Source organism: Telopea speciosissima, chromosome 9 (genome assembly GCF_018873765.1).
Source record: "Telopea speciosissima isolate NSW1024214 ecotype Mountain lineage chromosome 9, Tspe_v1, whole genome shotgun sequence".
Lineage (NCBI taxonomy): Eukaryota > Viridiplantae > Streptophyta > Magnoliopsida > Proteales > Proteaceae > Telopea > Telopea speciosissima.
Window position 1 is genome coordinate 45992333 of NC_057924.1, and position 17886 is coordinate 46010218.

The 17886-nt window shown below is 39.2% G+C and overlaps 1 protein-coding gene across 3 annotated transcripts in view; it reads right to left on the bottom strand.

Moving 5' to 3' along the window:
* Window positions 1-146: 146 nt before the first annotated feature.
* Window positions 147-17886, bottom strand: part of LOC122639432 (probable sugar phosphate/phosphate translocator At3g14410) — a 30592-nt gene continuing 12852 nt past the window's right edge. The window contains exons 2-7 of one of the 3 annotated variants that reach the window (XM_043832288.1): window positions 5487-5594; window positions 5325-5359; window positions 2182-2294; window positions 1646-1907; window positions 678-946; window positions 147-355 (exon numbers count right to left, since the gene is read on the bottom strand). In XM_043832288.1, the coding sequence (XP_043688223.1) occupies window positions 222-355; window positions 678-946; window positions 1646-1907; window positions 2182-2294; window positions 5325-5359; window positions 5487-5594 (921 nt within the window). In that variant the 3' untranslated portion in view covers window positions 147-221. Of the gene's footprint in view, window positions 356-677; window positions 947-1645; window positions 1908-2181; window positions 2309-3756; window positions 3944-5324; window positions 5429-5486; window positions 5595-17886 lie in introns of those variants that run through there. The other 2 variants (XM_043832289.1, XM_043832290.1) reach the window with 2 other exon arrangements.

A 17886-nucleotide genomic window follows, 5' to 3' on the forward strand; every position in this document is an offset into this window, starting at 1 on the left:
CAAGTGGTGTCCAATGAGAGGGAAAAAGAGAGAAAGAAGCCAAGGATGATATTCACTGCTGCCGTATCAACTAAAGAATCTCTATCATCCACGAAGTTGAGGGTCAAGCACCTATACTATATCAGAGAATAACAGCAATAAGGATGAGCGAACATAAATATATTAAGGAATTTTGCACCAGAGTTCACATTACCCATCATCAAATCAGTGGAGTAATCCATCTATGCAACTGTTCTCTGAGAAGCTGAGGAGTTGACCAGTGGTACAGCTTCAACATTTTGAGACTCGTCAGAGCTGGTTCTTAAAGCTTCCTTTTTCAACTTGTAATTATTGTATGCAGCTACACCAGCAATGGCTGCAGGAGCAGGCACAGCTTTTGTTAAAAAAGAAGATAATTTAACACAAAAAGCTACATCTCTCTTAAGTTATTTTCCCATAACACATCAATAACAAATCCAAACTTCTTTCTTTGATTAAGGAAAACCTTAAGCAGCCTAAAGAATGTGCACACATCCCAGGGTGCAGCCCCTCCCAAGGATTGCCATAAGATTTAGCTAACCACAGTAGAATGTGCACACATCCCTGGATGCATATGACCCATCTCCAAGGGGGCACACCAGTTTCTTCTATTGAAAAAACAGAAAGGAAATCTAATGAGAGTTGTTACTGTTATATACCAATGCCATAACCAAACAGGTTTATAACCGTCAGCTTTGTATCCGCAAATAAAACAACTGATAGTAAGACAACCACCCAGTCTTTGACAACACCAGCAACACGAATGGTTAGAGCACTTGTATGTGAGATCACAAGGAACACTGATATGTTGAGCGCAAAAGTACAGAGGCAGTTGAGAATTAGCACAACCGGTTGAAATGTCCAGGGTCCAGCTTCATCCATCTTCGGCTTCTCCAAGAATATCCAAGGAATGAAGAGGCACACAGCACTGCAGGGAACAAAAACTCTGATTATGCTGGTCGGAATTTTGCATCATTACAAGATTTGAAGTGATTCTAACTATAGGTGTTGGTAGGAGGGAAAAGCAGGAATAAATTCACATAAGCAGGGGTATTCTTGTAATATCCTATAAATATCAGCAGTAAAAGAAAATTTATTCCTACTTTACCCTTCTAAGAGGTGTCAATTGGTTAGGTCCATAAATACCCATAACTCAACTTATAATCTCTGCCCAGTTTGGGGTCTGTGGGGTTTAGGGACAACAGGTCTGACTAGATGGTTCCAGACTCGGCCCACAAAATTTCTGGTGTTTAAGAAGGTATTTCTTTATTTAAATCTATCTTTAAATACAAAAAAACAGTAAACTTAAATTTTAAACTAGTAGAAAACTGAAAGTATACAAAAAAAATTTTAAAAACAACAAATATACTTATTTTAAGCATGAAATTCTGGGATTGTCATGTCCCGTAAGGCTATCAGTTTACCAATAAGGAGCCCAAGTCAGACCTATTCATAACGGGTGAGATGAATAGACATTTATTCGTCCCAATTGTCAATTGGGTTCCAAGAATAGGAACCATAAAGCACTACTAGGGTTTGGATATCCATCGAGACCCCTGCACTCGAGCAGAAATGCTTTCAGAAGCTTATGATGGATTCATATTTTGAGAAAGAATAAAATACATGCCTGCAAGGACTAACATAGTACATGACAGATATAGGGTTCAGCTTGAGACCCTTCCTTTTCACCAGAATCTCCATAAAAATAAGCCTCAAAGCTTCTCCAACAACACCACCCATTTGGTAGACCACACCAATCCAGTTAATATCAATTTCCCCATATGAAGCCACAAGGACACCAAAACTGATCACTGACATTATAAAAAGCAATCTACAGCTCATTACTTCAAGTCCTGCTGCTACACCAAGAACGAAGACTGCGACAGGCACTGCAAAATTCACATAGGCAAAACAATACTTAAGCCAGAATATATGGCGTAATCAAATCTCTTTCTGCAGAAAACAAATGGCCCACCATGAAGCAGGGAACAATGATTTCTGCGTACAATTCAAGATGGAGTGTCACAGTATAAAAGTGCAGACCCAACTATTCTTCTAAAGCTCTAACTCTACAGGCATACAAACAGAATTGTCCCTCTGGAGGGTCATGGCTGCATCTCTTAGCTAAAGACAAGGAGGTGGTTGAAAATTCAAGAAACTTACTGATAGCTTTCAACATTTGTGCAAATGCGACAGAAATATACAGGTATGCAGTGTTACCCAGCCACAGGGTCATTGCAAACATTGCACCGATTGGGATGACTGATGTAGCATATCTGATCATTGAGAACTTAATCAGTTTCTAATTCATGGAACCGAACTGCAATATCTCAGTATCCAACACTCAAAAAAGGACATGGGAAGAAATTGGAAGAAATAGAAAAAGAGGGAACAGGAAGCAAAAAGGGAAAATAAATTAATGGACGCAGATAATACTTAAATACTAAAATTATACTCTTTAATCTCATGGTAAGTAACAAATCTTATCAAAAATGGAAAGCAAATAGAATAAAAGAGATCAGTCTTAACACCAGAAAACTAAGATGTACCAACCTCGGCCAACAAGTTTGCTACCTAATTATACCTTGAAATGTTTAAGTCAGGACAAATGGAACAAATTCAAGATTTTAAGCACCACAATCACAAGTCCCTCTACAATAAGGTGGACAGCATAAAGACCCATCAAAAACTTTGATCCCCTTCAATAATGCCTTATGTCACCTCTATACCAATAAACTTCTTCCTGTCTTCCTACCATAAAAGATCAAGAAATATGGGTTATTGCATGAGGTAATTTTAAGTTAAGGCAGAAGATCGATGACAGGCTGCATGGACCCTGCATGAGCACGGGAGCCAATGAAAGGATGCGCATGGGCATCAACGGAGGTGGAATTTTTCCATTTCAGAGGGGTGGGATGGTCATTTCAGACGGTCCTGTGTCTGGGCACAGGCTGCATGCAGCCTGGCAGGGATCTTTTAAGTTAACATTTTGTAAGGGATCATTTGCCTCATTAACTTGGCAATAAGCCACCACCATATACTTCCTTCAAATTCTAAACAAATTTCTAGTCACTTTTCCAAGAATTCTTGCTCACAAGGCAAGACACCTGTTTTTCCAACATATGATGCATGAAAGTTGGAACCCATTGTTCTCTTCCTTACAGTTTCCCTGAACCAAGGGAAGAATGGTAAGGATAGAATATCCTCTGAACCAAATGCTTAACTGTCCAAATTTTGTCTTTTACTATTCAATCAATATTTTTATTCTCTCAGGATGCTTATCCAAAAATTCTACAAAAAGTTTCAAGTAAATAATGGAGCCCTACTCACAAAAATGCTCCATATCGATTTTCAGGATAATAATGGAGGACCATTAACGAAAGTACACCTACGGGTGTCAATTCTGTCGGTCAGCTTGGTTTCAGGCAGGCTGAACTTGGCACTAAACTGAATTATGCCCAAACTGAGACTGACCGATTACTTAATCGGTCTCAATTGGCAATACTGGAACTGTTTGATTATCAGTCAGTCGGTCTCAGGCCCTAATCAGTTTTGGTGAATCAGTGATCAGCCAGTCTTGGGTAGTCGTTCACGAATGAAAACTACAAGTTAAAGTCATCCCTGTCTCTGCAGACGCAACCCACTGGTGGTAGACTGGAAAGTACAAAATAAAAATAAAGAAAAAGGCAAATCTGAAAAAAAAAAATTGCAGAAGAAGGATTGGGAAAGAACCTGGGTAGAGTGTGTCTTGCCGGAGAGTCTCTGATGGCAACAGTGGCAAGTGGTGACAGCAGGAGGCGAGAAGAGTGAAATAATCAGGAAAGGGGAAGATAGAGAACGGAGAGGAAGAGTCTCGAGATTGGACTCTAGAGTAGTCTTGAAGTTTCCAGATTAATAAACTAAGCTAAAAATAGGTTTTAAAGTTGGTTTTTATTAAGTTCGAGCAGGTTATAATTGGTTTCGGTTTGAAACTGGTTAATAATCTAGACTGAGACTGACCGATAATTCAAAATTTTTCCAAATCCCAAACCGAAACTGAACCATATAATGAATGGTAGAACGGTTTCGGTGTTAAACTGGTGGTTCCAGGTCAGATAACCAGGTTCAGTTTGGAAGTGACACCCTTAAAAATTCCCAGCTCAGTCCAGTCAATCTATAAAAACCCCTGAGTTGGCTCTCTATTAACTGGTACAGGTTTACTCCAAAAAAGACAAAATTTATCTGTTACAGAACTTTTTGGATGTCAATGGTTCTGGAAACAGCCTAATTTTGGAAGGAATAAAACTACAAAAATGAGTCAAACTGGTGATAGTATCTCAAAATGTGGCAGTATCACCATCACCTGGTTCAAGGGAGTAAAAAGGGGGATCATCATGCCACCTATTTGGTGTTGAATTTTAAGTTTTTAACTGAGTAGCTTTGATGAAAAAAAAAAGGCAGAGCCATTACTCCATAAACTATCCCATTGTTAGTGACTATACTAGCTATCATGGAAAAGGTTATTGCCTCCATTAACAGCATTAAACAGTATCTCATTGACAAGGTGTTCCAGTTTATTTATTGGCATGCATGCAAAAAATGGTCTTTAATATCCAGTGTGTAAAGCTAGCACCACACACACACACACACACAAATAATTTCCCATCTTCCAGGATTTTGTAGCAAGATATCAAATTACCCTTTTCATAGCTTATATGTCTAAGAGAAGGCCATATGAATTGGAGGTTCCTTATTTGCGTATTTGGTGAGGACAAAAGGATGAAAGCACTTTACCCTATAGACAAAACATGCACCATCATAAAAAAATTAAAAAAAAAAAAAAAAAGGTGTGTTGGCAATGATTTTTGAAACAGACTATGGAGCAGAGACAAGTTCCAATGGAAGTATAATAAGGGGTTAGATTCAGATTGTGCCAGTAAATTCAGAGAACCCTTGCACCTTATTGTTGTTTCGTTCATATCAAGGAATCTGGATTTGACAACCAAGGCTAGAATAAAGTGGATTCTAGAATCCAGCATACTTTATGTATTCTGGAATCTGCTGGATTCCAGAATCAGATTCTAAAATCAAGATTGGGATCATTGCTAAATGCCACAGCAAATTTTTTTTTTTTATAAATTAGAGGTTTTCAATCAACTTTAAAACTCACGTACTTGACTTTTGACACAAAGCTTTAATGTTTTTCTGGCCATTTATTTTTAATCAAAATTATTTAAAACAGCTTGTCTTGTAGTTGCCATCAAAAAATCCACAGGCCATAGGTAAAAAGGACAAGATGTGTAAGCTCAAGTTCATTTGATACTCACATTTCTGCAGTCATCCCTTCCTCAACCTTCATAATCTGTGAGGAGCCAAATCAGGGTAATACAAAATTATCCAAATCTTCTTTAGATAATATATTTCACAGTTCCTGACCCCCATCCAAAAAACAAACAGATAAGGGTTACAGAGTCATATGAGATCAATACCTTCAGAACTTTGGTGAGGATAAAACATAATACAGAGGAGAAGACCATGTGGAGTAGCGTCAATCCAAGAGGATACGGAAAATTGATTTGCTTCGATGACAAAACCCACTGCATTTGCAAGTATTGAACACTATCAAATGTTAACCATGAGGGGAATCATTTTTAATTTTAAGAGGACGGCAAGTAACTCCAGAGGCTACTCATTAGAAAAACATAAATTTAAAGGGTGGGAAAAAATAAAAATAACTTCAGAGGCTGGATAGAGGACAATCATGGCATATCATATCTACCATGGTAAGTGGTAACTAGTTAAAATTGGTGTTCATGCATTTGCAGAATAGCCAAATCACATCTTTAGGAATTTCATGTTATTTCATTGTGGTAATCCCTCCCGTTTCCAACATACAAATTTTGTTATCTGTAGGATTTGGCTCCAACACACACACAAAATAAAAAATAAAAAAGATCTTTCACAAGATCTCCATAAGCATTTGAGCAATCAACCTTCCAGCATTCAATTTAATAAATTACACGTGAAAACAAGGCTTTCTTTATCCCAATCAACACCCATCCAGAGAGGATGTTGACTCTCAGTTCTGCTGGTGCTTGTGCTATGTTCCCAGAGAAACCAACAATGTCATAAATATTGTTTGAAAGATCAAAGAAAACCGAAGATCCAGTTCCCTGGATCAGACAATTTTGACACAAACTAGCCAGGTCCTCAAGGTATGATGGATCCTAGTGGAATAAATCTGGAGCTAACCAAACACACAAATGTAGGGTGTCAATTTCCAGCGAACCAATTGGACCGACCAGTTCAGCTCGAACCAAACCAAACCCAACCCTTAAGGTTTGGTTTCAGTTTTGGAGTTTTATGAAACCGGTAGAAAACAGACCAATTGAAACTAAAAACTGAACCAACCCCAAAAAAAATTGATAAAAAGCCATTATTGTCAATATTTTTATTGTAAATATATGAAAAACCAAAACCGAACCACTAATAGCCCGGTAAGAGCTCCATTAAGCCAACCTGATAAAAGGCCGAAACCGGACCGAACCGACTGATTGAGACCCCTACACAGAGGTGGCCAGGTCAGGGGCCAACACCATGCAGACCATTCTGGGTTTAAAATTATGCATGAAAGGCAGGATAGAGTTTGAGGGCCACTTTACCATCATTCAAATAATGTTAATAGGGTTTAAGAAAATCCATATCTAGGTTTTAGGGGTCTCCTATTTCTACTAGAATTTAGTAATATCATCAGATTCATAAGAAACCACAACCACTAGTTGGTAACCTTCTTTCCTTGAAATGATTATCTGTTATTGCTTCATCTAACATGGGGAAATATGTGGGTTCCATTGCTGTCAACACACCACCTATGTGACAAGGGTGCCTTGTTAATGGGTGTCTAGGTTCAATATATCTTGTGTGTGCGCTAAGGTGGAGCTGAGTCATCTCCACCTAGCATACCTTATTTTTGTTATCATTCCAATCTACAAATAAAGTAGGCCTCTGTCCTCTAGCGACAAGCCAATTATTTTGATATTCAATTTGGTATTAGAGCCCCAAAACCCTAAAAAAGGTTTTTTTTTTCCCACCGCCGCCACCAGTACTTGAGGGTCCGGCCTCTCCGCATCAAACATGATTGATTGAACATGCGGTACCATGTCTGCCCACTGCTGACCGGTGCATATCGCACCACCACCATCACCATCGACCACCACTAGCTGCCTCCAATCGCCAACAGGCCCTTACATCCCCTCTGGATGACTCTGCCTGGCTGTTAGGCCCCTCAGCCGCAAGGCCCAAGCCTTTCTGCCCCTTGCGGTGAGCAACAAGGGCTTTCACCCTCCATCCGTGACCTTCTAGGGCTATCTCGTTCTTACTGTGACCCCCTAGGATCCCGCCTAGGCCTCTACCACCGGATCAGGATTGTCTCCAGGGAGCAAGGAACGCCCAGGACGCTGCCAGCCGTTGGCGTGTGCCGCACACATCCCTAGACATGCGCCGAGATGTGCGCGGCACAGCTCAACCGTTGGATGCCCCTTGGCAGCACCCTAGGCGCACGCCTCCATGGAGACGAGCTAAATTCCTCTACCACCCACCTTGAAGGGCCTCAGCGCATGTCAGCTCCACCAATGGCCCTTTGTTGCTCCCTATCTCCTCTATCTCATTACCGCCAGGCCCTCTTGGCCTCTCGCGGCTCCCTGCCGCTGCTGCTCCATCACCGCCAGGCCCTCTAGGCCCCTCGTGGCTCCCTGCTGCTGCTGCTGCTCAATCACCGCCTAGCCACTCCAGGTCCTTCACGACTCCCTACCACTACCATCTCCTCACCATCAGACTCAAGGCCCTTACCGTTACCACCAAGCCCTCTACCGCTGCTCTTCAGCCTCATTCGGCCCTTGCTCAGGCCTCCTACGCCTTGTTGCCAATTGCACCAGCCACCATATTTCCCATATCTCTCACGGACGATACAGTAGCTTCTCCACTACTACTCTTTGCTTTATACATTTCTTTCAGCACCGTATCAATTTTTTTCATTGAGATTCCAACTCAATGGCGGAGGATAGTGATGTTAACAACTCTGCGGGAGACCTTGAGGTTAGTGAGGTGAGTTGTATTGGGACTCATGGCCATAACCTCTCTCTCAAGCCGGGACCAACCAAATTGAATGGGTCTAACTACCTTGCATGGTCACGAGCATGCCTATTGACTATCCGTGGGAATTATCTTTCGGGGTACTTGACCGGCAACACCCCTATACCATCCAATGGTACTGCCAAGACTGCTTGGCTTGCTAATGATGCCTTGAGAGAGAAAAAGAGAGTCTTCTTCCCCTTCAAGCAAGGGTTTCAGCCATTAGAGCCTTAGAGGTGGTCCCAAGGTATAAAGTATTGGTATCAGGTATCGTATCGGAAGGGTGATTTTAAGAGACGTATCGTATCGTATCGAAGAGACGCAAGATACGCTAAAGAATGGAAATGGTCAAGAAACATATGGAAATGCTTAGATTATATGCAAAATATAGTTTTGAAGCATAATACACTATAAATAAGTATTATGTATCATGAATAAAAAGGAAAAGAAAGTACGACAAGACAAATGCATTCGATTGATTATATATAAAGGATTTTCTTACATGTATCAATATCAATTTTTTTTAGGTATTGTATCAGCACCATATCGTATTGGTGCCTTAAAGATACGATATGTATCGATTAGTATCAGCGGATACCGAAGGATACTTAAAACCTTGGGTGGCGCAGTTAATGGAGATCGTGACCTTGTGTTGCATTCCTTTGGAAGAGCATGCCTCTTGTGCGCTCTAGGTAACCTACAAACCTAGTTTTGACTTGCTATCACATTTGTTCATCAGGATCCTTGTTCCAATTGTTTTTGTAATGGATTTTTGTATCGAATTGCTTCTGCCGCCACCATCACTTCAGGCATACCATGACATGGCCATCTTTTGTGATACAGTCAGAGAAACGTTTTTGTCAGCAACAACTTTCTAGAGGTTTCGAGGCTCCTAAAATTCTGTGGTACTGACAGAGTTGGTAATGTAGTCCTAGGTAGGTAGAAGACCCACTAGGAACCAGTACTACTGAATCTGCTATGAACAGGCAGTCCAATTGGTGAAAAATGTGGAAGTAGGTCAAATTAGGGTTAGGCTTTGGTTAGGGTTAGGATTAAGGTTTGAGGTGTTGGATATGCTAGGCAGATGTAGGGGAGTCTATCAGAGAAGGTCCTCAGATGTTTTGAGGGGCGGAAGTGTGTAAACTTGAATGAGCAGCAAGTTAGGGTTACGGTTTCAGGTTTTGGAAAAGAGTAAAAGATGGATTTCTAGGGTTTGGCTGGACAGAAGTTAACCAAACTTGAATGGTTTTCTTAGGAGGGTATGAGAGATAATCGGTCAGCTTTGTAGACTGTTCTGTGGGTTAGTTTGGGCTGGACAGAAATTAGGGTTTTGGGTTTTGATTTGAGATGGGGGAAATTAGGGTTTCAGTGGTTGGGATGGGTAGCAAGGGAGATCGAGTTCTCCTTATGGACAGGGGGTGTTGTGGTTGAAATTTGATGAAGTTCTGATGGCTGGTTAAGTCTGTGGGGAATTTAGGGTATGGGAAAACTAGGGTTGGGGTTGTAAAGGATTAGAAGAAGGATGGGGATGGGGATTTCTCAAACTTACTGTAGTAGTAGATTACTGCTTGGCAGCAGCTTGTTTGAGGACGAAACTCGAATAAAAATTGAATCTTTGAACTTGAACTTGAATAAAAATCAGATCTTGAACTTGAACTTGAAAGTAGAACTTAAGAGGAACCACTCGGGCTTCACACTGCAGAGTGTTGATTGGATCAAACACCAATCCCACCAACGAACAACCCGGGCTTCACACCGCAAGGTGTCGACTGGATCACACACCAATCCTACCAGCTTTGATCACACACACAAAGCAGATCTTCAGTAGAAGCAAGGTTTTATATCTCGGTTTCACCACTGGTTTCGCCAGGCCACAAAACCATCGGCGAGATCTTGTATTTTTTTTTCTTTCAATTCGATGGTTGGTTTCGGTGGCCATATAGCCAAGATTGGTCCTGAAACTTGACATTTACCCTATTTTAGGCCTTCTAAACACAAAGGAATCATTTGTTTTTACAAATTCAAACCCAAAATGGTACTTTGACTACGGACCCTAGGTTGGTAGTCTACGACTTGCGTGAGATCTACCCTAGGCTATTCTACACAATATTTAGAACTCATATAATTACAGTAGAGGTGCAAAACAGCTTATATAAGCATTAAGAATTAAAATACATCAAACCATAAACCATTTAAGCATTAGGCATCATATTCATATTTCATTATCATACATAGTGATTGCTCGACTGTTTGTTCATAATTGTTAGAAAATTGGAAAGAATAGTCACATATATTAAATAAATACAAGCTAGTATTGAAATGAGTGTCGGGCCGGATCATCACAATGATCACGATGTTTTTGTTGTCAAATCAAGCTCAATCAATAGATCGGTGGACATTGTATAACATATAATAATTTGATAGTCAACAAAACAAGGTTAGATCATGTTTCTATGAAAAAATTGTTTTTTAAAAGGAATTTTTACCTAAAAGTGTTCTTGAGATGTAATGCAACTCCCAAGAGAGATGTTGAAGCTTCCATCTTCAGTTGGAGGTGAGATTTGCCCAAAAAAATCACAAAACTTCTACTTTGTATGAGTTTTCCCTTCACAGCAAACCAACAAAGGCGAGATTTCGACTCCAAGGGGGGATTTTATAAGACTTAAGTTGGTCTGGTTCAACCGAGTTGAACCGAGACCAAGATATTTGGCGAGATCTCGGCGAGATACTAAGATCTCAGCCGAGATATTGTAGTATTTAGGTATCGATTGTGATCTCGTCTCGAGATCCAACGAAACCGAGATATTTGCGAGATCTCGCCGAGATCTTGTACCATGAGTAGAAGAAAGGTTTCAACAACTTGCAAAAGCAGATTTCATAAAACAGTGAGGTAAAGAGGAGCCCCACGGTTGTTCTTTATTATATTGGTTAAAGGCCTAAATTCCTATGCAGCCTAGGAATAGTAAATCCTAGGTTGAGTCTAAATACAAAACAATCCATCTCTAAAATTCATGTAAAGGTGTGGACCCTAAAATATAACTTAAGTTTAAAAGATTCTATTCTAAAAGAATATTCTAAAATCACTTAAATTGGACCCGTGGTTAAACCGGTTCAATTTAAAACACTAAAACATGAAAATAAATTAAGTATAGGGCTAATCCCGTATGCAACATATGTACCACTACTTTAGGTCCTTAAAAATGACCTATTATAGTGAAAACCCATGGGATCAAAGGCCCAACATATATATAACCCAGCCCTAGACTTATTCCTAATAAAACAAACTTATTTTGGAGATGAATCCGCATCAGTTGGAGGAATGATTTTGTAGGGCTGTCAATAGTTGCATAGTTCAAAAACTCGCTGAGATCTCGGCGAGATCTTGAGAAACTCGAGCTGGTCGAGACGACATAGCATGCGAAATAGAAAAATGTAATGTTTCGAAAAACTCGATTGAGATTTCAAATATTTTGAGAAATCTCGACCTCCTTAGTACTCATAGTGTCATATTATTGTATTGTGGGACTTGGGAGTTGAGACGTGGAAGCTATGATAGTAAGGTGTCTATGACTAATGTATTATTCATTGTACTTGGGTTGGGTGTCTATGCAATATGCATTGTGAACACTTTCATTGTGTCTTGTGGTTTGTAGTAGAAACTCTAAGTCTTTAACTATTTTTTAAATAATTATTCAATATTATGTGTCGTCATCCATTAGTGCATAATTTACTTGTTTTACTTGCCAATTATGTCTCATATCATTCATACAATCAGTAGAATAGGCAATATTACATTAATGGTTCGGCCTTTACTGCCAACCAAGGGTGCAAATCCAAAACACCAAATAAGGTGTTTTTTATTTTTTATTTTTTTCAATTTGAAGATTTAAATATGTTTATTAAGACTAAAACAAGCTTCCGTTAAGGTTTCAGAGCCAACTGTGGCCATTTGCCCACCGAAACATAGTTCTAAAACCCAAAAAAAAAAATGCACTGTCTTGCCGAGATATCACCGATTTCGAAAAACTCGACCTGGTCGAATGGCTGTTCGAGACAATTTTTAGAATCATGAATAGTTGTACATGACTACTTGTAAGTGTACTGTTTTTTCTACATTCCTAATGCCTATTTAGTTGTTTTAATTGAATTATGTGTGTTCTAATACAAAATTGTGTGTAGAATAGGATATGATACAGAAAGTATACAATAGGGTATGGGCATACACTAACAACCTAAGGTCCAAAACCAAAGTACCATTTTGGGTGTGCTTTTTTACATTATAAAGTTTCCAATATGTTTAGAGATGCTTAATTAGGGTTGCACTAAAGTTTCATGCCAAAATATGGTCATTTGACCATCGAAATAGTCAAACGAATAGTGCAGCCGAATGGTACAGATTTTGGTCGAAATATTTACCAAAACCTGAAATATTTCAGTCTCGACCAGAATTGAAACCCAGGTCAAAACTGAAATCTTAAACTATGCATTCATCTAAGGAAACTTAGTGGTAGGATGATGAACTTTGAGTAGCCATTAAGGCTAAGAAATCTAGTTTTAAAACTTGGCAAAGGACTAGGGATGAAGAGGATTTAAAAAGGTATAAATTTGCTAGAAATGAAGCTAAGAATACAGTAAGAAAAGCAAGGACTATCTCCATAGCAATTTAGGCAAAATGGAGGGGGAAAAGATGTCTATAAACTAGCTAAAAATGGGTAAAGGATAGAGATTTCAATCATATTAGATGCATTCAAAGTGAAGATGATAATGCATTAATAAAGTGATGAGGAGATTAAAGAGAAATGGAAAAACTATTTCTGCAACTTAATAAATGATAACAATTCAAGCAATAGTGTTTTAGAAGGTTGTATTAACCAGCAAGAAACCATAAATCCTAGATATATACATAAAATTAGGGTGTTTGAAGTAAAGGAAGGTTTAAAGAAGACGAAACTAGGTAAAGCAATAGATCCAGATGGTATCCCAATAGAGTTGTGGAAGAGATTAGGAATTAGTGGAATAATTTAGCTATCTGAGTTGTTTAATAAGATTATGAGCACAAGAAAAAATGTCAAATGAATGGAGGAAAAGCATTATGGATCTGATTTGTGAAAATAAAGGTGATATTCAAAGCTGTAATAACTATAGAGGAATAAAACTTATGAGCCGTGCTATGAAATTATGGCAGAGAGTAATTGAAACTTCCCCGAGACAAGAATCTAACATTTCAGAAAACAAATTTGGTTATGTCAGGAAGATCAACCATTCAAGCTATTTATTTGCTTAGGAGACTAATGGAAAGATTTAGAGAATGTAAGAAGGATCTTCATATGGTCTATATTGACTTGGAAAAGCTTATAATAGTCCCCAGAGAGTTAATTTGGAAAGTGTTAAAGAATAAAAGTGTTTTGAGTAAATATATGAACATGATTAAAAATATGTATGATGGTGTAGTGACTAATGTAAGAACTGTGTGTGTGTGGGGGGGGGGGGGGGAAGTTAATGAATTCCCAATTATATTTGGATTACATGAAGGATCAGCTCTAAGCCCGTATTTGTTTGCACTAGGCATAGATGAGCTAACTAGAGACATTCAAGATCAGATCCCTTAGTATATGTTTTTTTGTTGATGATATTGTTTTGGTTGATGAAACAAAAGCAGGGATAAATGCAAAGTTGGAATTATGGAGATCAACCTTGGAATCAAAAAGTTTTAAGATAATTAGAACAAAAACAGAGTATATAGAGAATAACTTTAGTAATAATTGGACTAAAATGGAGTGACAAAAATTATGATAGGGAGATAGTGCAAACTGCAAAATGAAAATTTTAGGTACTTTGGTTCAATCATAAATAAAGGAAAAATAGAAGATGATGTTGCACAAAGAATTAGAATAGGGTGGATGAGGTGGACGGGGATGTCTGGAGTGTTGTGTGATCAACTAATTTCTTTAAAGGGGAATTTTATAGGGCATATATACGACCGGCAATGATGTATGGAGCTGAATGTTGGGTAGTAAAAAAAAAAACTTATTGTAACTGAAATGAGGATGTCAATATGGATGAGTAGTAAAACTAGAAAAAAAAAAAAAAAAGGAATGAACAAATTAGAGCTAATTTAGGAGTAGCTCCAATACATGATATGTTGTGAGAAGGTAATATAAGGATGTATGGACATGTGCAACGAAAGCCTATGAATGCACCAGTACGGAGGGGTGATTAGATTCATATTGAAGGAGCAAAAGAGCCAGGGGTAGGAATAAAGACTCTAAGAGAAGTGATGAGGAAAGAAATGCATAGCATAGGACTAGTAAAAAGTATGTCTTTGAATAGATCTTGTTGAGAATGGGCCCTTGTGCCGTGGTGGTACAAGGGTAGTTTGGGTAATTTACAATGAATAGGGGGATTGTCCCTATCTGGGTTTCTTAGTTTGTTTCCACCGTATTATGTTAGTTTCATTGTTAGGGTTAGTTTCTTATTATTCTAGTTTCTTGGTTGACAAGGAATGAGTTTCCTATATTGATGTAATTGGTTATTATTATAAATACAAACTGTGGGAGAGGAACTCAGTGCATCGAGTTCTCTTCTTTTCTTCCCCATCCCTTCTTCTATCGTTTCTTTTCTAGTTTTTCCTTTTCTTCTCAGGATTTGTAACATGATATCAGAGCTGATGGTTTGAATCAATCTGGGTTCAAAACGTTGCTGGTTTGAGGGTCGTTTAAAGGTCTCAGTTATGGTGAGCAGCCACAGACGTGAAATGATTCTGTTGGAGAAGATGTTTTTCGTTGGTGCTGTTTGAGTCGAACCAGACTGCTGGTTTATTGTCTTGTCCGTTACTGTAAAAATAAATAAATAAATATTCCATAACCTGCTGCTACTGCTGAAGCTGGGTTCGACTGCTAATGGTTCATTGGTTCTTCGACTATGGCTGCCACTGCTTCTTGTTTGCTTATCAATTTGCACTTGTAATCCTCCTATTGATGCTGCTGTTGCTATCTATTTGATGCTGCTGCTTCTTCCATGGTTCTTCTTGAAAGTCGATGGGTTGAAGACATTAATATTTGGTTTCTCAAGTTGCTGGTCGCGTGACTGATACTCTGCAAGTTTTTTTATTTCTGGTTTTATGGAAGGAAAGAGATGAAGGTCTTTCAAACGTTCTTCTCTCTTTCCTTTCTTAGTGCCCTTCTTTTGTTAGTTACTTTATTTAATTCCTCCTCCCTTTATTAACACCCATATCTTCTTTAATTCTCTTCATGTCCCATCCTTTTGGTACTTACCCATACCACCTTGGAATATTCTGTTTAATTACAATTTTGCCATTCTCTCGTTTATTTACCCAAGTACCCCTTTGGACATTCTAGTCAATTACGTTTCTACCCTTGTTTATTGCCTCTTGTGTACTTCGGTGGGTCCACACGAACCCAATTGGGTATTTTGATCCTGTTTTTGCATCACTTGGAGATTGCATTAATTAGTTTCAGTACAAATTAAATGGTGGACCCGGTCATATCAATTTGGAGTTCCAATTTTTTTTAAAGATTGGCATTGTTGGCACACTCTGGCTGTCTCCCATTGGCTTTACCTTATTTGTCCACGTATAATGCTACATGTGAGGGGGAGATTTGAGATTATCTTGGTGATTATTGGTGCTTGTGGTTATTGCGTTGCTCAAGAATTATTTGGAAATTTGACTGATTCATTTGGCCATCAGCATGGTGTGTTTCTACATGATTGAAGACTTATTTGCTTCAGTCACTCATTCTTGAAGATTATTTTTATCTATACATGTCATCTGCTCATATCCACAGCAACATTAAGAGTTTATGTGTTTAGTTCAACAACAGTACAGCTTTTATCTATTTGGTCCACGGCTGCCTTATGCCGACTGGTTCGTCAGCAGCCATATGCTGTCTTTGTGTGGTCAGTCAGCAACCATATGCTGTCTTTGAGTGGTCGGTCAGCAACCAAATGCTGTCTGATACAATACCAGAAATAAGAGAACCAGATTAGAGAAGGTGGGAGAGAAGAGAGAAGAGGGAGAAAGAGGAGAAGAGAAAGAGAGCAAGCCGTAAGAGAGAAGACCTGCGTGAGAACTTAATGTTCTCTCGCAGGTTAATATGATTTATTTATATAAAACTTAACTGGACAAAATTGCCCTTACATAGTCGAAATATAAAAGACAGAAATATAAAGGACAGAAACAAAGGAATAAAGTAACTACACAAAGACTTATTTGCCCCATATAATTCACGACTTCAACACTCCCCCCTCAAGCTGGAGCATATATGTCACCCATGCTCAGCTTGTTACAACAAGACTGGAAAGTAGGAGCAAATAAAGACTTTGTGAACACATCAGCAACCTGATCAGACGGAGAGACAAAAGGTGTCTCAACCAGCTTCTTCAACAAGACACTGCGAACAAAGTGACAATCCACTTCTATATGCTTAGTCCTCTCATGAAAGACGGGATTACTAGCAATATAGATGGCCGCCTGGTTGTCACAAAACATCTTCATTGGGGTTGGAACATAGTTGTCACGGCGTCACGGCGATCCAAGTCGGTGGAGGGGTGTCATGTCGATATATCGACATGTCGCAACGCCATGGCGAGCATGTCGACCATGTTTTATTTTTTATTTTCTCTATTTTTAATGTGTTAAGAGATGTATACTCAAGCCATGTTTTATTTTTTCTCTATTGTTTCTCAAGTTTTAAGAAGAAAATTCAGAAATCGAAGAAGAAATCGAAGAGGGAAAGAAGAAATCGAAAGAAATCGAAGAGGAAGAAGAAGAGAAGAAAGAAGAAGTCGAAGAGGAAGAAGATATCGAAAGAAATTGAAGAGGGAAAGAAGAAATCGAAGAGGGAAGAAGAAATCGAAGACAGGAAGAAGAAATCGAAGAGAGAAAGAGAGACAGAAAGAAGAAATCAAAGAGGGTCGCCATGGCGTAGGTCGCCATGCAACCCTCTCCAGCGCCAGGACGCCATGGCGTCGCCATGACAACTATGGGTTGGAATAGAAAAACCCATCTCAAGAAGGAGAGACCTAACCCACATCAGCTCTGCGGTGGTATGGGCCATGGCTCTATACTCAGCTTCAGCACTGGACCTGGCAATCGTGGTCTGTTTCTTGCTCTGCCAAGTAACCAAGTTTCCCCCAACAAAAGTGCAATATCCTGTAGTTGATTGACGGTCACTAGGAAAACCTGCCCAATCAGCATCAGAATAAGCAACCAGTCCATATGTTTATTTGGACGATAAATCAGTCCTTTCCCAGGGGCTCCCTTCAAATACCGAAGAACACGGATAGCTGCATCCCAATGATACTTGCAAGGGGACTGCATGAACTGACTAAGAACCCCAACAGCATAGGAAATATCTGGCCTAGTAACTGTCAAATATAACGACTTCCAAATTAAGCTTCTGTAGGAATGAATATCTTTAAGACTCTCACCATCATCAGAACCAAGCTTGTGATTAGGGTCCATAGGAGTATCCACTGGTTTTGCAGCAAGCATACCAGTTTCAGTCAACAGATCTAGTACATATTTCCTTTGAGACAGGCTTATTCCTTTCTTGCTTCAGATAACCTCAATCCCAAGGAAGTAGTGAAGCTGGCCCAAATTTTTGGTCTGAAAGTGCTGCTGTAAGTAACTTTTCACCTCCTGGATCCCATTTTCATCATTTCCTGACACAATGATGTCATCAACATAAACCACTAGAACCACCAATTTCTCTCCTTGGCGGCGAACAAACACAGAAT